Here is a 23,977-nt window from a genome sequence, read left to right on the forward strand (position 1 = left end):
TGTTTCCATTCCACGTCTGTCCCACTGCAGAATTATTGCCTTGCCATTCCCCGTTAAGTGCCTGGCAAAGCACAAAGAAAGAAAGGCCCTTTACAGATACTCAAATTTGTGATTTAATATATCTGAAACATACATGGTTCAGTCTGTCAAAGTGTTCAGTGACTAACAACTTACATTACCAACAATCCTTTCACGTTAGTTATGCCCAAATGTGGATCTCTCCCTGGAACTTGCCAGAAAAACTCCCAGTTTTCACAAAAAACCCAGAGGATTCAGCCACGCATGTCTAGCCTATTCACTTTGACACACATGAAACAGGCAAATGAATCTCTCACAGGCAGGCAAAACTCAATTTATTCCAGTGATGGTTCAGGAAATGTTATGCCAGATGTTCCCCAGACGGAAGAAAAAAAAAAGAGCTTACACACCATAACAAGGCAGAGGCACACATTGGAGTAGGATTTGAATATTTATACGGAAAAAGTGTAATTCATTTTTAATTACGGAGCCACATATTAACCCCACGCAGTGTTGGAGCAAGCTGTCCTTAATTGCCCCATTTCCTCTGACTCCTGAAGTTTGGTGAGTGTGTGTGTGAGTGTGTGTGCTCGAATGCGAGTAAGAGAAGGGTGGAGGTGTAGGGCATCAGTCAATATTTGCTCCTGTTGCCCTTTCACAAACATGCCCACATGCATGTATGGAAGCGTGCATGCAGGGAGGCATTTGTGCATGCACGCGCGCACGCGCACACACACACACACACACACACACACACACACACACACACACACACACACACACACACACACACACACCTCAGGCTCCTCTCTGGTGAAACGGATCCCAGACCTGTCTGTGACGGTGCAGAATTCTTTCAACGGCAATCAATCACGTGTCCTCTATTTGGAACCGACATTCTTATACTTTGTAAAACATTCAAGGCAATAACTTTGATTTTGTTTCAGAATACTGACTGATTATCACTTTACCAGCTCAACCGCTCGTATTTGATGGCCTGGCGGCCTGTCCAGGGTGTGTCCCCGCCTGCCGCCCAATGACTGCTGGGATGGGCTCCAGCATCCCCGTGACCCTGAGAGCAGGATAAGCGGTTTGGATAATGGATGGATGTTTGAACATGAGTCATCTCAACCTCTCTTTCCCCCCTCATTGTTCACATTAAATGAAACAGTATTGAGATTGGAATTCATGACAGCAAAGACTGTGAGAAGATCCTCCGTATAGCTTTAACCGTTCATGATGAGCACAGAGAGGTGGAACGTTGAGTTTTGACACAAGTTCTACTGACATGCAACAAGATGCAGGGTACTTCCCTTTACCGGTTAGCAGTTACATTTCGGATCGATTAGTAACTTATGAAGCTCAAAACGGTTTTGCCACAAGTTGCACAACACCACAAGCCACATCACCAAGCCTTTAACTCTCTATGTGGCGAGATGTAACCTGAGATCCTCAGGCACACCATCACTAACTAGCTGTACCTACAGGTCCAGTTTGGTGACCATGTTTGTGGTCTGGGCCTGTAGCCTCTGTAACCTGAAGAGACCAGGCTTGCCAGCACTTTGCCCACTTTAAAATCTCTACCTTTCATCATTTTTCACCATAATTTCATTCCATTGATCCATTATCCAAGTCGCTTATCCTACTCAGGGTCACGGAGATGCTGGAGCCTATCCCAGCAGTCACTGGGCGGCAGGCGGGGAGACACCCTGGACAGGCTGCCAGACCATCACAGGGCTGACACATTCACACCTAGGGACAATTTTGTATGGCCGATCCTGACCTACATGTCTTTGGACTGTGGGAGGAAACCGGCGCACCCCGAGGAAACTCACACAGACACGGGGAGAACATGCAAACTTCACACACAGGACGACCTGAGGATGACCCCCCATCCCCACGGTTGGACAACCCCGGGGTTCGAACCCAGGAACTTCTTGCTGTGAGCCAACTGCGCTAACCACTGTGCCATCGTGCCGCCTCACTGTAATTCATCTGATTTTATTTTGTAGGCTATCTCTTGAACCTTGTTATTGTATTTCATTGCATTCTATCAAATTTGTTTCTCCATTTTGTTTTGAAATGAAATTTATGACTATAATTATTACCATCTTTATTATAGTAGTACTAGTACGACCATTACTGCTACTTCAGTGCTCCAATGAGGCTGCCTCTACATCACCTGCCAGGATGGCATCAAGTGGTTAAACCCAAAACAAACACTCCAGTCTAAAAAAACACCTGATTTACTGCAACTGTCAAGGTGGCAGTACACATCACAACACCAGAGAAAACATCTGCCTTGGAGCACAGTATACTTAAGACTTCAATCCGCAGCAGATGTCCAATATGTCATCACATTTTTCATCGTGCCACAGGAGGAGATTTTTTTATTGCCCAGTCTGCGGAGTCGGGGTTTTCACACCAGCCCCGGCTCATTTAGAAATTAGCTTGTCAGCCTTCGGATTGCCATTCTCCCCAACTAAATCCTCACATATGTGCAGCCTTAATTGAAATAATCACAGGCGAAAGGGAATCTTGGTGGACTTCCCTCTTAACTGTCCGGTATAACACAATTTCAGGAATGAGTCATTTGTCTATTTTAAACATCCATGTTGGTCATACACACAGATCTCTGGAGTATACACATGCTCATTGTGATCTATCGCCAACATTCAAGGGAAGCAGATTGCCTGCCTGAGAGAGTAATGGTGGCAGCAGAAACAGCAAACGTGAAATGTGCATTCAAAACTCAAGAAAGGGGCACCGTTTGAAAGCATGTGTTCTCACACAATTTTCAGGTCGGACTTGAGTGAACAACCTGTTCCATACACAGCATAAACCCTCAGTCTCAGCGAGAGCTCTCAAACTGTAGCCATGATATCGCTTTAGCTTCGGTCCCATAGCCGTCCATACCAGGCCCTGTTTTTCTCAACTCAGCCCCAGCTGGTGCCTCAGTCTGTGGTCAGGTTTTGGCTGACCCATATCCCCCAGCTATAGTCCTTGCCAGCCCGCAGTAAGTACAGTATGTGCACAATGCAGAGACAGCATAATGAGCCCCCTACCTTGGCTCTGACACTGCGTCATCCCAGCACCATGACCTCAGAGCAGGCCACAATCTACACCAAGTAGGGTCATTGGGGAGGTTCATAAATTCATCTCAGAAGCTTCAGTTTCATCGGAAGTTATGGTGTGATAAAAAGCTCTGCAGATTAGCCGACCACGTTCCAGGAAGTTAATAAAAAGAAAAGACAAAAAAGAATAGTGACTCAATCTTGACTTTCCAAGACGTCCTACAGCGCAGCCCTGAAAACAGTGACATTTGGTAATCGATCTGCACGAACACAAATGACTCAGAGGCACCAAAGTCCCAGCAGACTGGATGAGGTCTTTATAAAGACTTTGTGATTCAACAGTATCATGGCCGGAGACAGCTGCTTCCTTGTATACATGTTCGTGTTGGTATGCATTGCATGCGTCTGGATGCGGTCTATTTGCAAAGTACTGTAGAGCACAAGCATCACCTTTGTCAGGCTGAGACCCATCCTGCAGTCACAAATGACGCATGGTGCCAAGCAGAACTGGCGTGGGTTGCATCCGACATGCCGCACTCGCACAAAATCCCAGTCTGCAGCTTGTACCACTGAGACATTCTTCCACACATAGGTCGCTCACAAGGCACTCATCCTTTTCTGCCGCCACAACATTAAAATGACAGTCCCTCTGCTCTGGTCATGTAATTCCTATATCAAGGGTATTGTTATTGTGATCGGGGAGAGGCCACACAGAGAAGGGGATTCGGGGTGGTAAACAAGCTCATCATGATGGAATGTGACACCTAGGGTCCACCTCTAAACCCCGACTGAGATCACTGGAGCATGCTGTTGTGATTTTGTCATTGCCAAAATAGAGAGAGCACAGGTCACCATGGCTGAAATAAGGAGCCGAATTGTCTGAGATTGAAGCAGACCGTCCTGGACATTAGCATACGTTTTTGAGAAATGCGACAAAGAGGAAACAACAACTCAACCAAGTTTTCAACAACAAAAATCCGCATCAACCTCCTTACATCAACAATTACATTAACTGCCATTCACTGTAGTGGACAGACTCATGAACACAGATCTTAACCAGGTATATGTAGTTATTAAAATAATCATAGGGAATTTAACACAATTTGTATCACAAAATCTGCTTGCATGTGCAAAAAACACCATGCTAAAGAGTCCAACTGAGGTCCATCACATTGAGCTGTTTGGTAATGTAATGTATAATTCATCCATTATCCAAACCGCTTATCCTTACTCAGGGTCGCTGAGACGCTGGACCTTATCCCAGCAGTCACTGGGCGGCAGGCGGGGAGACACCCTGGACAGGCCGCCAGATTCACACGTTCACACCTAGGGACAATTTAGTACAGCCGATTCACCTGACCTTCATGTCTTTGGACTGTAGGAGGAAACTGGAGCACCCAGAGGTAACCCACACAGACACGGGGTGAAAATGTAAACTCCACACAGAGGACGACCCGGGACAACCCCTGAGGTTGGACTACCCCGGGGCTTGAATCCCAGACCTTCTTACTTCGAGGTGACCACACTAACCACTACGCCACCGTACTGCCATAATGTATAATATCCAACCAAAACTAGTTCTCAGATGAAACTCACTCAAATATTCCAGACCTAATTTTTTTGATAAACTTTAGGTTATAAACTCTTGTTATCAGTTATTTAGATTACAAAATTGTGTATCATGAGATGACAACACCCAAATTTCATCCCGATGCAAGTTACTGAGAGATGCTAAATGATAATATTGAGACACTGCCGAGCCCTGGATGGGCGCATGGACTCTCTAGGCAGAGGACATCCTGACTTCCTCCTCTGTGACTCCAAGTCTGGTCACATGGCAGAAGCGTAAGCCACCACATCCGTCTGTCTGAGTCTTCACCACCGTGAAGACAATTGAGGAAGCCTTCCTCAATTGTCTGCGTTCAGCGCATAACGCAACACAGACCCATTTCCCCTTCTTCTATTCTCATTCATTTCTACTTTCCACTCTGCATCTTTTCTCGCCCATTGACTTGGCTTAAAAGTGAAACTGACAGTCAAGAAGATGCCTACACTGTGTGTTCTGCACTGCTGGTATGGCCAACCATAACTATTCTAACATGACGCTACAACCAGATAAGTACGCACAGTGATCTGTCACCTAATTATAGGCTTGAAGACAAAAGCCACGGACAAATCAATCCTCAAACTGAACAGTACCATACATTTATCTCATAATAGTTTTGACAGTTTAGACCCTAAAGACGTCCTATAAAGTGAGCACAATGTCCTTTCAAAAGGACAAAGGGCCTCATTGTGACACAGGAGAGCCCTCTGCTTTAAAGCTAATTCCTCTTAACAGCGTTCCAGTCAACAAAACTCCTTTTTGATGTCACCGTGTTCTCCAAAAACAGGAAGCTACCAAATAGGCAGCCTGACCGCAACCCTAGATAAATTAAAACCTCCAAACTATTTCAGTTCTGCCTCTGACTAACAAGTCGGGCACATCTCCGACAATACATGGCCCCGAAGAATTACAGTGCGTGTGGACTCGCTGCCAAAATTCGAGGCTTTCCCAACGCGGGATGCTTCCTTGCTAACGCATGGCTGAACCCGTGGCCGAAAGGAAAGGACAGCGGGAGTACAAGTGAACATGTTGAGAGAGGGAAATACTTTGACGTTGGATAAGGAATGAGAGAGCTGGTAGGGATGAGGAAACCACGCAGCGAGACAAGTTATGTTGGTTGGAAAGTTAGCGAGACAGATCACTACATATGTTCGCTGCATATGTGCGCGGCCTGAGCGCTCGCACGGTGTGTGTGTGAGCCTCGCGTGTGCATGCATGCATGCATGTGTGTGTGTGTGTGTGTGTGTGTGTGTGTATATGTGTGTGTATGGAAAGGGGTTGGGCATGTGAGGAGCTGTCACGGCCTGACAGAGTGTCTTTACATGACAAACAGCTGCTGAGGTCTGGGATGCGCGCTGGGCAAAGTGGAAAATAATGAATAGAAAGCCGCTGCCAAACACAACAGAATTCATCTTTATTTGCCAACTGCTGTAAGGCCCGACGTGTGGACAGCTCCAGCATGCCACTGCCACACCCTCCATACCCCAAACACACACAAGGAACACTTTGGGGGAGATAGAACAGGTTTGACCACAGCTATACAACACAGGCGGATTAGCTTTGTTGTCTCATGTGTGTGTGTATGTGTAACAGAGCTTAAAACTTAGATCACAAGCACCAAACAACCAAATCTCACCGAGAGGACAGATGAAAATCGTCATCTAATCTGGGAAGGGAGAAAAACCCTTTCATTAGATTGTCACTGTTGAGGAGGAACCCAAGTGAACCACCCTGGTCCAGAAACTGAAACAAATCGAGCTCACAAGGATGAAAAACCACTGAGCACATTTGACGGTGGAACATTAAAGGAAAATTCCGGGGGGGGTTTTTTGTTTTTTTGTTTTACAACCTGGGTCTTGTTCTTGTAGTTTTTTGCCATTGTATATGGCAAAAAACTACATGAATAAGGGGCAACTGACCACATATGGGGCAACTTAACACAAGCCTTATACTTGTCCTTTCAACAATAACAACAAAAAAAAAAAAACCTTGTGCCTCAGTTAGACGGTACACATGATTTCACATTAATTGCGCTGGCCGGGTGGTTAGTTGACGACTATAACCACCTACAGTAAAGCGGAGGCTGTTCATTCTCTGCAAATTGAACCAGAATTAGCTCAGCAATGCGATCGACCATTGATAACATTGGACATTTCGGGTAATAACTTTTTTAACTTTCACTTTCATTTTCGCTTCCAAATACATGGTTTAGATAATTAGGTTGAACTGGATTTTTTGTTCCGTGTCCCCATAAAACATCGTTGTAAAGCTGTGTCCAGCTGTGGTCCCGCATCCAAAATCTCCAAAATGAACCCAGCGAGTAAAATATCATAACGGATACACACAATGGCGAACAGAACAAAAAAAATAAGAGCCAGGTTGGAAAGAGCCGGAATTACCCTTTAAGTATCTGGAACTTCGCACCTGATTCCCAAGCTCATTTGTGGATCGTTGGGCCTGCTAGAATTAAAATTTACATGAATGCTTCCTTTTGTCGCTGAAGCTATTTGCAAGTCAACTTGGCTTAAGAGGCCCTAACAGTACAAGCTGGCCAGGCAGCCTCACTGAAGGGTCAATAAAGAAAGGAAAAAATGCAGTAAGGCAGCAGACAGAGGCAAAAAGAGAGAGAGCGGGGGAGAGAGAGAGAGAAAGAGCGTGACAGAGGTTGGTGCCTCTGTCTGAGGAGCGTCTTGCTCCATCCGTCTCTACGGGACAACGTCAGGAATGCGGAGGTCCCAGCTGCTGCAGCTTGTTGGCTCTTTAATAAAAAGCATCATGCAACATTCATCGTGCAACCCCTAAAAAGAGAGGCCCACCTCTCTTTTCTGGCATCGTACACATATCACACACACACACACACACACACACACACACACACACACACACACACACACACACACACACACACACACACACACGCAGTGAGAGGAGTTAAAGGAGAGGCAGACAAAATGAGCCCCCTCTTAGAGCCCACACCCAGTGGTTAGACTTCCTGAGGGGGGCTGCTGTTGGGTTTTGTCCCCGTCTGGCCATTCATGGCTTGAGGATGAGAGGAAGAGAGCCAGTGGTAACTGCGTGAACTCTGTGTGTGTGTGTGTGTGTGTGTGTGTGTGTGTGTGTGTGTGTGTGTGTGTGTGTGTGTGTGTGTAAGTGGTGAGAATCGGATGAGAAGGGGGGCAGGCGGAGGTTGAGGATTAGGGAATTAGAACTCCAAAGCGAGGGAGGGGGAGGGGGGGGCTGCGTCTTTTGTTGGTTTTTCCTCGGCCGCCCCTCCATCCCTTCGGCCCTTTTCTACCGGGCCCTGCCTGTAGGCTGCAGCTGCGGCCTGCCACCCTGTGCCCTGCATCTCAATGAGCCGCCGACCGCCAGCTCCAGAGGAGAGGGGGCTCCCTGATGGAGGGGTCACCGCTGAGCCCCCAGCGCCCCAGCAAAGCCCCCACCCGTCCGCAAGCCCATCCAGTTTGGAGCCAGGCAGCTCTATGCTGGGTTATCGTACTGCCCGACCACCCTTCTACCCATCTGCCCCTCTCCCCTTGACCATATAAGGCAGTACCAGGCAGGCACACAACAGGCTGGCTTACATGCCATCCTAAACCACCCAGGAGTTTAGTCTCCTTCATTCTTTCTTTTCTTCTCTCTCCATTTTTTTTCTAACTGCTGTGCCGTTCTCCTCGCCTGTCCTCTTAAGTTGTCCCCATTCTCTCTCTCTCTCTCACCCCCACGTCTCTGTCTCTCTTCTCTCTCATCTGTCTCTCTTCTCTCTCTCGCTCCTCTCACTCTCTCGTCGCTCTCTCCTCTCTCTCTTCCTCTCTCTTTCTCTCTCTCTCTCTCTCTCTCTCTCTCTCTCTCTCTCTCTCTCTCTCTCTCTCTCTCTCTCTCTCTCTCTCTCTCTCTCATGCAGCTGGATTTGGAGCCACCGTCGTGACTTGGGCAGCACCATCAACAGGTCACACAGAAGAGCCACCCATCTCATATCTCGCTTTCTTTTTCCGTCTTTCTGCCTCCCGCTCCTTCGCTTTGACTGCTGCTGCTACAGGAAAAAAAAAAGAAAAAAAAGGCAGGGGTGGGGGTATGGGGGTGGGCGATGGAGGCTGCCCCTCTTTCTCACGCTCATAAGAAAGCCCTCACTTCTTCTCTGTGGCGAGTGACACCTGCTGATTACCATAGAGACACTGTGGGAAGTTCCCCCCTGCCTCTCTGGGGCTGAGATTTGCCCCTTCTCCCTGGGTAAACAAGCAGCCCATGGATTAGTTAACTGGGTTACTGCATGGCAAACAAATAAACACATTATTTAGAGCAAATTAGTGCCAATTAACTCTCAATGACCACAGGACAATGTCACACCTTAAAAACGAGCGAAGGAATAAAGTACGTGTACTTTCTTTCTTTTTTTTTCCGAGAGAGAGCTTCCCGCTAGCTGCTGAACGTTGCCGTTCTACCTTTCATATCGTTTCTTGTCATCCGTCACAAATCACAGTCGGCCAGGAGTGTTCTGAACTCCTCCATGGACTGATGTGGAGGATGTGACGCAGATTTGAGCATACAGTCGACTCTTCATCTTTGGACAGCTGAGCATCCCAGCTTGGGCGGCCCACGCTCTTCACCATTAACTCCCCTCCTTCCCACCCTTCCTCTCACTCCCTCCCTCCAACTGGAGAGAGGTGCCAGTGATGTGATTGATGTTGGGGACTGAGCGCTCTTCGCCGGTCAAAAGCAACTTCCGCCGTGGGTCTGTGTTGTGCGGCAGGGTCATTAGCCTGGCAAAAGGGTGTGTGTGTGTGTGTGTGTGTGTGTGTGTTCATAGAGGTAGTGTTGGTTGTGGAACTGTGTGAGGTGGTGGGGCTGGACAGAGGCAGAAAAGGGGGAGTGAAAACAGATGAGAGGAAGGAAGAAGAATGCAAGAGGAAGAGGAAGACGGAGATGAAGCGAGTGTGGAAATGACAAAGAGGAAAGAGCCAGAGAGAGCAAGTGGGCAACGAAAAGTGCAGCCAAGCGCCACAGTTGTGGCGAGCAGGAGGACTCTGCACAGCAAAGTAAGCACGCAGCGGGCTTGCCGAGAGAGGAGACGAGTGACGGAGGAGCCATCTCCCTCAGCCTCCTGGTCCCCCGCCATGCTCACCAGCCTGCCTGCCGACAGCTGCACCCCAGCAATTTACTTCTCTCCACCACATTTAGCAGGAAGGCTGCTCCCCATTACCCAGAGCAGGGGGGCCCGTGCTGACGGCCAGACGACCAGCCAGAGCCGTTGCCTCCTGGGGAGACACCCTATGCTGCTGGACCCTGCCTCCAGGGCTCCACTTCCAGCTCCTTCTGACACCTCAACCTCCACCGCTGCTGCTACTTTTGGGCATTGACTGAATGTCAAGCTATCAGTGTTGGGGAAGTTATTACCATAAAGTAATGATTTGCATGTCACATATTATCTTTTCAGTCTAAGAAGTAATTTGTTTTGCCCAGTTAAATGACCGGAGTGGTTTAAGTTGAGTTTTTATTACTTTTGCACGAAAACAATATGGGAATTTCAATCAGAGAGGCAGGTTGACATCACAGCTGCATTGTTAATTTGGGCTTCATGACCGCAGGGGTAATACAGTATAAACAACTTTGATCAGCATGTCATTTTTACATAAAACTTTACACAAAACTCTTGAAAGAAAAATACAATATTTCCCAAGTCTGTGAAGTAACAACTCAATAAAAGAACCCCCCCTTTTTCTTCCCCAATTATACCTGGCCAATTACCCAACTCTCCGAGCTGTCCCAGTCGCTGCTCCACCCCCTCTGCCGATCCGGGGAGGGCTGCAGACTACCACATGCCTCCTCTGATACATATGGAGTCGCCAGCCAAATCTTTTCACCTGACAGTGAGGAGTTTCACCAGGGGGAGGTAGCACGTGGGAGGATCACGCTATTCCCTCCCGTTCCCCCCTCCCCTCTGAACAGGCGCCCCGACCGACCAAAAGAGGCGCTAGTGCAGCAACCAGGACATACTCACAACCAACACATACTCACATCTGGCCTCCTACCTGCAGACATGGCCAGTTGTGTCTGTAGGGACGTCCAAACAAGCCGGAGGTAACACGAGGATTCGAACCGGTGATCCCTGTGTTGGTAGGCAACGGAATAGACCGCTACGGTACCCGGACGCCCCAATAAAACAACCCTTGATTACCGTTACTCAGCTACACAAAGTTATTGAGAACCTTCAGGATAGATCTCTTCGTCCTTTAGAAAGTAACTGCACACTTAAACAAATCTTTAAGCGAGAACCTAAAAAACATGGCTTCCTTTCAACGAAAGACAACAGTCCTGGATGAAATAACATTTCTGTGCTCATCTATAGCTTCATGTCCAGAAATAAATCTGCTAACGTTGCAGCTCTGCTGATCTAAGTTTGGCATAAAAGTGCAGCCCCAAATGATGACCTTTCCAAATACTTTTGCACACAGAAACATCACACATACAAAAGCAATTACCAGCCACTTCCCCATTCTTGACTTTGTTAGTACCAAGAACTAAAATGTCACCAGAAACGGCCCAGTTCCGAGCAAGTTTCAAAGATGGGGAAAGGACAGCACACACCTTTACTGGAGGGCAGGGGTGGGGGTGATTAACTCTTTATTGTGCATTTGAGTAGAAGTGGTTCAATAATGTAGGTGGAAATACAGTCATAATGGTTCAATGTACTATTTCTTTTTCTTTCTTTTTTTATCAGTTTGTGTATGGTCTGTGTAGATTGTAAAAACTGAATTGCCCTTCTGGGATAAATAAAGTCTGAATCTGAATCAGTGTGCTATTGCTAGCACAGTACTTTAGTATTTGTGAGTGTGTGTGTGTGTGTGTGTGTGTGTGTGTGTGTGTGTGTGTGTGTGTGTGTGTGTGTGTGTGTGTGTGTGTGTGTGTGTGTGTGTGTGTGTGAATATGTGGCCCACTACAAGCTATAATGGAGGGTGCATAGGAGCCTGGGTGAACCTTGTAGAATTGGCAGCCAGTCAAAGTCCTGAGGCAGTCAGCATTGCAGCGTCATGAGACAGCCCTGATCAGGTGGGTCTACTCTTTTGAAGAGGAAAAAACAGTGTACACCCCTTCCCACTCCTACATCATGTTCCCTTACTGAAGCTGATGGTGAGGAACCTCAAATAAGCATCAATATATGTCTATAAAATGGTGGATGAAACTGCAGCATGCCCGTTCTCCAGACAGAAAAAACATAGATAGTTTCAACAGACATAAAAATAAGTATTTGAAATACACCAAGATGTCAACTACTGTGTTTGGTGTTACAATGAATCCATGCATGCTTCTAAATTAACTCACGCTCTGTCACACACCCATACATTTTTTCTGCACAGTGTTTCGCTCGGAGGAGCGGCTCGACAGGGTCTTTCAGTCACATGAGCGGCATAGGAGCCAATCAGGTGATGAGCTCCAGATCAAACACAGGAGGGTCCGAGTGGCACGTTACATGCAACATCCACTTTCACAGGTTAGACTGGGTCACGGAACAATGTTCTGGTAGCATCACAAAGATACCGCTCGACTTCTGCTGCTTTTTCTACTTCAATTTCCCTATCTCTTCCTCCCTCTCACACACCCGTCTCTTGCCATCTCTCCTAGTGCGCTCTCAGCTTTTCCTCCTCCTCTCATGGACTCAGAGCCAGCTGAGCGTGCCACCCAAATCCAACAGTTGTTGTGGCCTTCGTTAGGCTAACGAGGGGGCTGGCTCTTTATCCTTGTCAGGGAGCAAATGAGTCAAACAAACAAGGGCCGGTAAAGAGGGGAGGACAAGCGAGCGCTGTTTTGTTGAGCTTCACTGGGTTCTTGGCCGCATCACTCCCATGGAATCTAGGGAACCCACAATCTGCCTCTTTGATGTTGGATGATGCTCTAGCTTTGATGGAAACTTTAGAAAAATAGACAGCAAAAAATAAAAGGCTGCTTAGGTCTCTGCGGCCACTAGAGGCGGTAGGCACATTCAGACTGTGTGGGTACAGTATTGGAAGGATCTAAAAGGAAAGTAGCATTTTGAGGACACATAACAACTGGTTATGATAGGCACAACAAAGCTACAGTCTTGCTGCAAGTCTCTACTTGCAATGCGGTCTGTGCATATGGGCACTAGGCAATGTGCTGCTGGCAATGTAACTTGTGCAAGAATATGCTATATGTACTGTGGCACAAATGTGCATGCATTTACTGTACACATTCAGGCACACACAAACACGCACAAACGCAAACATACTGCACAAACAGGTACACAGGCGTGTGCAAAGGTATTGACACACACACACACACACACACACACACACACAAACACACACACACTCACTCCAACCCAATTCTACTCTGCTGTTTAGTCTTGTATTTCCTTACTGACCTTCCACAACAGATAAGCCAGAAAACCATAACTACTGTGTATCCTACGCAGTGTCTACAGTCCAGACACACGGCAATAGCACAAGGCTTAAGCAGAAAGTATGAAGGTGTGTCCTTCTGAATGAGATCATCTGACTGAGCTGAGCCTGTCTGGAACAAATATACAGGGCACTCCAAGGCTGAGAATCTGGAACTCCAACGTGAGATTAGCCCTTCTTGGCTCATAAGGTACCTAGGCACAATGTTTGCTCTCCTTTCCTTCCTGTGCTTTTCTTTGGAATGGACAGAAGCCTTGACCTGGCTTATACTCACAGGCTGAACATGACTAGTGAGACGGTAATAAAAGGAGAGAAAGTGCTCTGGATGTTTCCCACTCCTGAGCAATGCCCAAGCCACTATACTCCATGCCTGTGACTGCTGCGGAATGCAGTCTTTGCAAGGCATCAATAAATGGGCTTTACTGGATGGCAAGACTACACGTCAACTGCACCTGCGTTTGTTAGATCCCCACGTAGCCCACATGCCAAAGAATACACCCTATCTGTTGGAGGACATACAACTGGCTGTCTTTTGAAAAACATCAAATTGGTGTTTTGATTGCACAAATGGGAGTGATGAGCATGCTGACTAGGCAGCAAAGTCTTGAAGTATAAGCTATTTATTATTACTCCCACACGGGCATGTGAGTCACTTGGGTGGCACCAGCACACTAAAAGGCTCTGCGGAAGGTACAATACGGGATGATAGTGTCAAAGCAGGGGCCGTCTGGCTGAGGTGATGGACAGCAGGGCAGGGCTACTGCAGGCTCACCTTCTGTGCTGTGGCTCTGGGGCAAAGACACCATGACAGTGAGGCGACACTAAAAGCCTTCCTGTCAAGGCGGCAGCCATACGCCCTCCAATCAAAACACCACAGCACTGGGTGACATTTCACAGGCACAGCTGCTGGGCAGCGACAGCATGCCAAGTCACTATTCCTGAAGGCTTGTTTGTTTAGTGCATGCACGCGTTTGTGTGTACCACTACATGAGTGTGCAAGCGTGTGTAGGGGGTATGTGCATATACATTCACTGATCACTTTATTGCCTTGCTATAAACAAAGTTTGTTTTTCTACCGGTCACTGTTTGACAGGTCGTATAGTTATATTTTACACTGGCTACCTCAACCTTGATACCACAGAGGGTGTGGAAAAATGGACCAATTCCAAAAGGGACGGCAGCAGGCAATACAACACAGAAGGTAATAGATAACAGAAATAACAACCGGTACACAACTTTACACACCAAGAATAAAACGACACCTGAGGGAGAGCCTGTGATGGTGAAGTGAGACGAATGTTGCTTCACAGCTTTACTTCCGATGAAAGGAAATACGACCAAATACAACCAACACGTTTTCACTTTACAGCCTCTGGTGCGCCACATACACGCAAACACATACACGTGCGCGTGTGCATGCACACAAAAACTGAAAGGGATCACACTAATTTTGTTTTAATTAGCCTTTAGAAACCAGGGGGAATGCAAGATTGTTGACTTTCAAGATGAAGTCCCAAGGGGAAAGAAATCACCACACAGGGTATTTAGTAACAACTTCCTTGTTTTGGTCCTTTGCTCTGCACTCAACAGCGTCTGCCAGTGAAACACCATTAGTGAACAACATCTCATCCTTCACCTCCCGGGTGTGTCTGCCCGTACCCAACTGAGCCGAAGCAAGCTGACCGTGTTCTCAAACAGCACCCGGTTGTACTCTTAGTCCCGGCTTGGAGGCAGGGGAGCGGGGGGCGACACGCCAAAGCCACACAGTGCCCCCCCCCCCCATGCCTCGGTGACTTCCCTCTTTTAACGACAGACTGTCATGTCACCTTAACCGCTAAACTTGAAGTCTAGGTTCCCCCTCTTCCAGTGAAGCCCAGCTTGATTGCTTCCTGGTTGTCTTGGGCTGGGCTAGTGCTGGGTCCTTGATCCTGCTGTGGTTTTGGTGAAATTTCTTATCCGACTTTGCCCCTGTTGGGCCTCTGTCAACCAGCCACAGTTTGGAGGCAGTTAGTATGCACACACAAAGCTGCTCAAAGCCAGCAGGTATGTGAGGAATGCTTCTTCATCCAAACACAACGGGACTCACACCCGACACAGAGCAACGCCACACAGTACTGTCAAAGCGGCTGACTCGGGGGCCTATAATGGACACTGCGCCTAGATGGCATTTTACGGAGTTTGCATCTTGCCTCTTCTCTCAAGTGTCTTTCACTGGGAATGGCTTGACTCATAAATCATACGACTGTCAGTTCAGGTATTTTTGCAGTATTTACAAGATAAGACGCAATTGGTCAATGTCACACAACAGTGACATCTCGTGAGTCTGATTACCTCTGAAATTAAGGTAACACACATCACCCAAACATTCATTTAAATGTAAAGTCAATCATTTAAAAGAAAACACAATTTATGGCCCAAACCATGTATAAGAAGTATAAATTGTGCATATACTGAGTCACGCCCTGCACAATTTACATGCATTTTAACTATGAGTAAAAAATATTTAAAATGTAATGCACTTAAACATTGTTTTAAAATGTCTATGAAAGGCGATATACCAGTTTTTTTAAACAAATCAGTGATGGTTTTGATACAGGTTGCATTGCAAAATGATGCAGATGTAAAACCCAATGATAAACCGTGCATAAAAATCATAACTTGGAAATAATGACAAAAGCCTGTGATGTCAAAGCTGTCATTACCATGCTGCTATTTCATTTCTAACTGAATAGTGAAGACCAATGAACAAGCTGATATCTGAGGTAAAGTTGAGGTATAATTCAGATTACTGCAGATATATTACAGCAGAAATCTTAATAACCATTCTACTGTAAACTCTTCATCAGGCCATTCACCTCTTTTATGCAGCCATCCCTCCTTGACGATCACCACATCGGTCATGGTGGTGGGCAGGGTGGAGAATCCAGGATTGTGAATCTGACAGGGAGAGATACAGCTTCGTTCCCCAAGAGTCCTTCACTAAGCCCTTCTGCAGGAAGCCTGGAGACTGGGGCCTCGGGCTGCCTTCTCACCAGTGGTTACCTATTAGTTGAGTAGGAGTAAAAATTAGCCCCATTTTGAGGTGAAAGATTTTCTTTCTGCAGTCTGAATATTAACTTTTAAGTCAACATTAAAGGAGAGGCAATGGAAACTAATAGACAGTAGTTCTCTGATCCAGAAAACTGAAAACGTGCAAGAAAAGCAGAGCGTTAAAACGTGGGGCCAAAGATGCCGGCATGGCAGCACTTTCTTTTACCTGTTCAAATCCAAATTAAGACTGATTCAACAGAGACAGACTGCAATAATAGTCATCTGATCTGAATCAATGAGGCAAAACTCCACTGTAACATACCTAGCAGTTATTTACTCATTAAACGAGCTAAAAACCTGTAGGCTACCATAACTAAAACACTTGACCTTTTGATTCATTCAACACCGGTTTATCACATGAAGACCACTTTGAATGCACGGCAAAAGCACAAAAAAGCAATCAATTACCATGCTTTGTAATAAAAATGTCACATACTGTACCGGGCAATCTCTGCCCATTGACTGAAATCAATTTGCTTGCTGCAGATCCATCAGAGAGGGGCCATCAAAAGAGTGCCCTGTTAGAGTGGCCTAATCCAGCTAACTGGTGGGGACATCAACAGGAAATGGATGGGGCTATTGACAGACTGGGAGTCAGTCATATCCAACACACCCCCAGGCCAAAAAACATCCGTCATTAGATGTACTATCAATGTGCCTCTAACTGCCATTACACTTATTTGTCTCCATGACTAGGAGGTAGTTCATATAGGCAGGGTTATTTTTACTCAGTGTTTTTGTTTATTGCACTGGTTGTGTGGTGCTTGTGGGGGGATCTCTGAGAAGGACCTGGGAAGGGCACTGACTGCAATTCAAACTGGCATCATCCAAACTGTTGGAGCCCCTTGGTATCTCAGTCTGTACTCTGCACATATTATATAGACGTTGGGAAACATCACACAAACAAGCTCAAGCACACACACACCACAGCAGAAAAAGGAAAAAGCAGTGCATGCACAAGGCTGACTCTGGAGCCACAACAGAGAGCTGCTGTTTTAATAGAAGCGACCTGTTGCTACTGCGGCCTGTGTGGAAAAGCTGGGCTGCTGCCAGCACTGCAGCCAGCAGCCACTGAATGAACCCAGTACCCTGACAGCGGGTCACATGGTCCTAGGGCCTTTGGGCCACAGCCTGCCTGCCTGCCCTGCTGTCAGTCTGGCTTTCAATCATTCATCATTTTGGCTTTGGCTCCAGGGACCACCCCATTCAATGCAAATCAGTGTCACGCAGCAAAGATGCCACACATCTAGCGAGTCACTGAGCCAAAGAGAACAGTCCCATGTGTTTACAGCAAGAGGTACAAAACTGTGCAGGAATCCCAGTGCTGCTTCCTTCAGCACATGCATGAATAGAGGAGGTTGTAATTTTACCACTTTACCACTGATAAGGTTAACTGGTGGATTGCAGCTACAGTGGGTCTCAAACATCTGAAGACAATTCAGAGGGCTGAGCAACCCAAACACCTCTTGCATGATGTCAGTCCTTTGTGTGTCACTTGGTTTAAGACCAGGTTGATTTTCCACACCATGGATAAACCTTTTCATTATAAGTCGGTTACTAATGACAGGAACATTTTAAGCGAACCTGAACTTATCACCTCAGTTACAGTAACCATGCAAGCCAACTAGGATCAGTCTGTGGATTTGGTTTGAGGACTTGAAAAACAATCCCTATGATCCAGATGGGCACAGTTAATGCCACTGCAGTGTTTGCTTCAGAGTCCCATACCAACAAAGCAATGATGCAGGTATACTCTTTAAGAGCTTCCCATTTTTCAAAACAAAAAGCATGACACAACTAAACTAACAAACCACTAGGCACAATAAAATAACATTATATATTTGCAAAACAGAACGAACCAGAAACAACAAATTCGACAAAAATGTTGTGACCAATGTAAACCAATCTCGATACACCTATTGAAAATGATCTGGATAACGGACCAAACAAGAGATAGAACCCTGTTAAAGCTCCTACTGTTGGACGCTAAATACGTGGGTTCTCCTCATCTCCTGTGGCCCACCTTAGTTTGATGGGACACCAAAAGGATGTTGAATCAGCCGTATTTCAAGTCTACTCTAACAACTTGGCTGGTGACTTGAAGGATAAACCAATAACTTTTATAAAACCAGTGGTATTTTTAGGCTGTGGTGTCTTCAGTGCTATGATAGTAAGAATAGGACAGTCAGGTGATGCTGATCGGGGGCCAGCATTTGCCAATCCTTCACAGCGATAGCGCATCTTAACTCCTGTGGCGTACAAGCCCCAGGAAGGGAACAATGAGTTCGTCTGTGTGCGGAGCAAATTTCAAATAACATTCCTCAGATTCTGCATGCAACTGGTGGCACATTTGCGTCAACGGGGCTGCGAGGAACTCTTAGTCCTGTCACATAGTAACGGGGAAGGCGAAGAGGGGAAGGGGGTGACTGGCATTTTCAAAATAGAGCAGGGAGGACCAAACAGTAACTGGCTGCATCATTTAACCAAGCTTGCTGCGTCTTCCCTGCGTCACATGCCAAAGTGCCCACACATACGCATTGTGGACGGATGTCGTCTCATGACTGATAAAAACAGAACGTTGACACTGAAGGCATGAAGGGCACTGCATGCCGGGGGGACAAAATACTTTTTACCATCTGTAGAATTTCCTTGCACATAGCACACCTAGGGGGACAGGGAAGAATACAAATCTTTTATCCGGGGGGGGGGGGCTTGTAAGCGTCTCATACTAGTTGGTGGTGATGACAAAAGGAGGAAAAAGGTCAAGGGTGTCAGCTGAATGTGCTGTCTTTTTCTAAGAAAAGGAGAGGATTCGAGTTGTGATGAAAACAACACCACACATGTTAATAAGGCATGCATGTCCCCTGACTCATGCTGTCAGTGTGGCATCCGGTTGGAGGAGCAGTTAGACAACGCGTCACAACAAAGATCTTGCAGCTTTGCATCACTCCCCGACTGCTTCCGATTAGTTTTAACTTTTGTTTCGGCAACTCAGCAACGTGGTCCCTCATGCAGGGAAGACATTTCTTAGAAGAAAGCCATCATGTCATTACGAAATGTCTCAGTATAGGCCTCACACGAACAAGTAAACAAACGCTGTGGTAAGGTCATAATAATGAATGGGTCGCACACTTGAGCTAATTGAGTTTGTTTTGTTTTTTTTGTTTTTTGTTCCATTTTCATAGCAGGCCACAAAGGAAGACGAAGAGAAAAATAAAACTTTCACGTGGAAGTGAATCTCCCAAAGAAACGTGAAAACAGACGTTGCGAAGGCTCTGTTACAAAGTGGTGCTTGGCCAAAATGAATGATTAACATCTTAGGAGATTTACTACTACATATGAGAAAGAACAACACCGCAATTTAATGTATACCACTTTGTTTTACGCCTTCGCCTTTGACGCCGAAGAAAGTTACACGACAAATTCAACTGAAAAAAAGTGTTTTCATGTCAGGTATGCATTTAGCGATAGAAAGGATATGGGGCCTAGTAGGGCAGCTTGGGTGAGAATAACCGCATCCCATGTAGTACAATGGGACCTACCCTCTATAGCTGTCGACCTCTTGTAGTTATCATGAGAAGGAAACGCAGGAATTTACCTGGACGGGAAATCAACAATGTGTCCGTTTCATAATAGTAAGCTGTTTCGGCGATTTATTTTCGAGATAAGTCCTTCAATAATCTGGACAAAAGTGCTCTCATTTACTCCGTTTCTCTTGCCTTTCTTCCACTACACCTCCCAAACGTTGTCTGCACTGCCTCTGTGGCCAAACCTTCTCCCGGGTCCTAGCGCCGACCCGCTGTTGACTCCGGATACTCACAGACGTCCTCCCAAGAACCACTTCTACGTCTTCCTATATGTAGTTAGAAAAATAAAATACAATAAAATGAAATAATAATAATAATAATGATGATAACGATAATTACATCCAATAACTAAAATTGTTATTTTAATAATGTCAGCCAATTTGGTACAAGTATGACATATCAATCAGAAATATTTTTTTCAGGAACTGTGAACACGATTCAATTCAATTCAGTTCACTTCAGTTCAATTCAATTCCATTCCATTCAATTCAGTTCAGTTCAACTCAATTAATTCCAATTCAATTCAATCCGATCCAATTCAGTTCAATTTAGTTCAATTTTGTTCAGTTCAGTTCAATCCAGTTCAACTCAATTGACCTTTCACAAAGTCCCGCCCCCCTTAGTTACTGTTGCTATGCCCGTCAAGCGTTTAAGAACCATCCATGAAGTAGCCGGAAAACACCGAAACATGAAGGAAGAAATCAGCGCATTGTGTGGGTGAAAGTAACAGTAATAATACGTTAGCTGTATTAGCTATCAATAATAGCTAGTAGCAAGCTTAGCTTGGAGCAGACAGGTATTTTTGTTGATTTTGAATGGATTAAACTGGCCATGGGGTCTGCTATACTGTGAAATCTTGCGTTCTGGGTTTCGGGAAGGGAAAGAAAATTACACCCCCTCCAAACTTTTCACATATCTAGTATCCGACTTGCAGATCCCATAGGCACACCGTTTCAGCATTTTGCTGTGTGTTTGAAAGTTTGACGGACCGTTGCTAAGGTGGGATTGGACAAGCACCGTTCTGGGGCGGTACTTTGCGAAAGGTCAATTCAAGATGTGTTTATTTGTAGTGCACATTTAAAAAAAAAACAACATTAACCAGTGTTCTGTACATTGTCAAATCAAGACAGGAAAAAATGCCTCACAATATCAGTAGACAAGACAGAACATATGATAAAAACAAAACAGAACATGAGGACAGGACTACCCACAACAAACAAAGAGCACCTCAGGTAAAAGCAAGGGGATGCAGATGGGTTTTTTAAGTGGGATTTAAAAAGTGACCGTTCAATTTACTGTCATTACAGTGGAAACCAAGGTGTGCATACAACTAAAAGTGGACTTGAGAACTCCCATGAAGTGTAAATGGCATAGCATATTTTAAAAATAATAACTAAAAAAAGGCTAAATTGTGAAAAAATTTGAAAAGTATAAAAGTGTGCAAATTTGCAGACACATGGTATATAAATCAGATACTGTCCCGCAGTGTGATCAGGTGACAGAATTATTTGGAGAGTTTCGCTGAAACGCTGCACAAAAAATGAAAAATAACACAAGAACATAATAGCTGGGGCAGCTGACAGGGCACTCGTGCTGATGAAAAACTTATTGACCCTTGCCCCCTCCATCCCAACCTCCTCTCTCTGCCATTTCCCCTCTTTGTCACATATGCTGTAATGTGTTCCCCGGCGCTTCAGCAACTCGGTTTTGCCAAGCTTCTGCTGTCGTACAAGCAGAGCTGGCCAAGGGTAGCCCATAACCACTGTTGTTGTTATTGTTGTTGTTGTGGTTTTTCGGCATTCTCCTCCTCCTCCTCTTCCTCGGCTGTCTGATCTAGCGATGAGGATGTGCACCCTGTTATGGTGTTGATGTGCTCTGCGGCTTCAAAGCCAGGGTATTGACATATAAGGCTCTTTTAGAGATCTTCCACTTAGTTTGCTGGCTTGCCACCGGCCAGCCACGTGTAATCTCTTTCCTGTCGAAGATCCATCTGATTTCTTTTCTTGCCCTGTCGCGTTATGAATGTAGTGCATGAGAGACGAAGAACGAAGAACCAAAATGTGTGAGGAAATGGACCATTGAAATAGTGGGAAAGACTGCAGCGATTGTTTTTTTTGGGGGGGGGTTATTCCCTCCTCATTAGATTTCAAGTGCACTGTCTTTGGTACAACCGTAGAACAATTTGAGAGGAAAGTGTGTGTGTGGGGGGCAATGGATAATCCTGACAGAGTAGGGGGATTCAAGACTTACAGAGCCAGCGTCTTAGTGCAATGTTATCAGCACAGTGTCATCATTGTCCTGAATATAATTGATCAGCTATGCAACTGTACACTCCAAAAGAGTCGGGGGTCAAAAAACATCACAGACCCCAAGGATATCTGGGAGATTTTGTTGGTTCATTTGTAATTTTCTTGTTTTGTTAATTGCCTTTTTTCAAGTAGCGAGTAGTACGGAAATCAAATTTTCAAGACCTGGAGAAAATATCTGTCAATTCAGGTATCGACGACTCATCAACTACAGTCTGCTGGTTAATAAACGTCACTGCAATGCCAAGATCATAAGAACCAGCTTGCCTTTTTTCATAAACCAGTTTGAACTTGTTATAGAGCTTCAGATAATGACCAAATCAAACCTGAAGCATTGCAACACATTAAAAGCGGGCTTGAATAAACAGCCCGCTGCTGCCCATCACTGTGATGAGACAAGTGGGAAGAGTGATGTTCAGCTCTGCTGGCTGGCGGTCAGACTACACTGGAATGTGGGGCCTTTTGTTTGTCTGAGAGAGGAGTGGGTCAGGGGGAGAATGCCATTGATGATTGCAGAGAGGAAGAATGAACCTCCAGGAAGTGTTCTCTCTCTCTCTCTCTCTCTCTCTCTCTCTCTCTCTCTCTCTCTCTCTCTCTCTCTCTCTCTCTCTCTCTCTCTCTCTCTCTCTCTCTCTCTCTCTCCCCCCTCCCCACAACCCCACTCTCATTCTCTCTCCTTCCCTCCCTCTCTCTCTCTCTCTCTCTGTCTTTTTTTTTTCTGTGTGTGAGAACCCTCGCCGTTCTGAGCCTCTCTCTGAGGCCACAGTCCCTGGGCACAACCACTGCTTTGTCTTGCCCTGTGAACACACACCCCTCCTCTACTGGGCGCCTGCGTTTGCCAGGCCAGCGAAACACAGGGCCACTGGTCCTATTCTTATCCACATAGCTGCTCCTCACGTGGATTGTGTGTGGCGCTGAATGGTAAATTGTTTTTCATATGGCACACACATCCGAAGCCTTGCCATCAGGACATTTTGTTCACTGCAATTAGTCCGTCTGAATTAAGTCGTCCATCACTTTCAAGGCCCTTCACCAGTTATTTGTTCTCCAAACAACTGATCAATAGTATCCAATTCAACTACTGTAATAAGTAAACGTAAACACACATTTCCATTTATTGGAGGAAAAAAAAACACAATGAGAGAGCCAGGTTTTCCTTCTCCTTTGCTTGTGGTCATCCTGGACCATGAGCTGGGTGCAGGAGCCTACCTTGTGTAATGGTAACAGCCAGACTAAAAATGGCATAAAGCGCTAAGTGGATAAGATTCCTAACCAGTGGCCCCTTCCGACCAGTGGCTGCTGTCTCCCGTCACATTGCTCATTCCCCTCTGATGTGTCAGGGGGTTGCGAGGAGCTGCAAATGGCCCTTTCAAAACACACGACAGCTGGAACACAGGGCAAAGGTGACTGAAGCAGTTGAGGGGGGGGCAGGGGGAGGGATGGGGGGCACAAGACGAGCAGCTGCAACCTCGCGCCCCTGTTTCTGCCATCTCAAGACTCCAACAATTACAGAAAAGCCCCCTTCCATCTCTCAATTAATTCTTGAGAATTCTGAAATGAGATTTTTTTTGGTTTTGTTGCTTTCTTTAAAGAGTTTGTCTTTGCAAGCCATTCTTCTTCTTTTCTTTTCTTTTTTTTTTTAACCAGCCACGGTGAGACAACTGAAACTATATATGACAAAAGAAAACAGCCCCGGGGATAGATGTGCTCCAGAGAAACAATGGCACCGATTGGTTTGGTGCCAGAGAATTCCCCACCCCAAAGCAGGATTAGAGAGAGCAGTCCTTACAAGTTGAGTACCCGCCCCCCCCTCCTCCCATCAGAATACATTATATATCATCATCATCAATCTAGGTGCCTATACACACATCATATTGGCTCT

At 45.9% G+C, this 23,977-nt stretch overlaps 1 protein-coding gene across 2 annotated transcripts in view; it reads right to left on the minus strand.

The window, feature by feature from the left end:
- akt1 (v-akt murine thymoma viral oncogene homolog 1) overlaps positions 1 to 19,937 on the minus strand; it is a 38,375-nt gene extending 18,438 nt beyond the window's left edge. Inside the window, exons 1-2 of one of the 2 annotated variants that reach the window (XM_056296504.1) lie at positions 19,745 to 19,937; positions 15,968 to 16,154 (exon numbers count right to left, since the gene is read on the minus strand). In XM_056296504.1, the coding sequence (XP_056152479.1) occupies positions 15,968 to 16,013 (46 nt within the window). In that variant the 5' untranslated portion in view covers positions 16,014 to 16,154; positions 19,745 to 19,937. The remainder of the gene's footprint in view (positions 1 to 15,967; positions 16,155 to 19,744) is intronic. The other variant, XM_056296503.1, reaches the window with a different exon arrangement.
- Between the last annotated feature and the right edge of the window lie 4,040 nt (positions 19,938 to 23,977).

Source organism: Lampris incognitus, chromosome 16 (assembly GCF_029633865.1).
Source record: "Lampris incognitus isolate fLamInc1 chromosome 16, fLamInc1.hap2, whole genome shotgun sequence".
In the NCBI taxonomy this organism is placed as follows: Eukaryota; Metazoa; Chordata; class Actinopteri; order Lampriformes; family Lampridae; genus Lampris; species Lampris incognitus.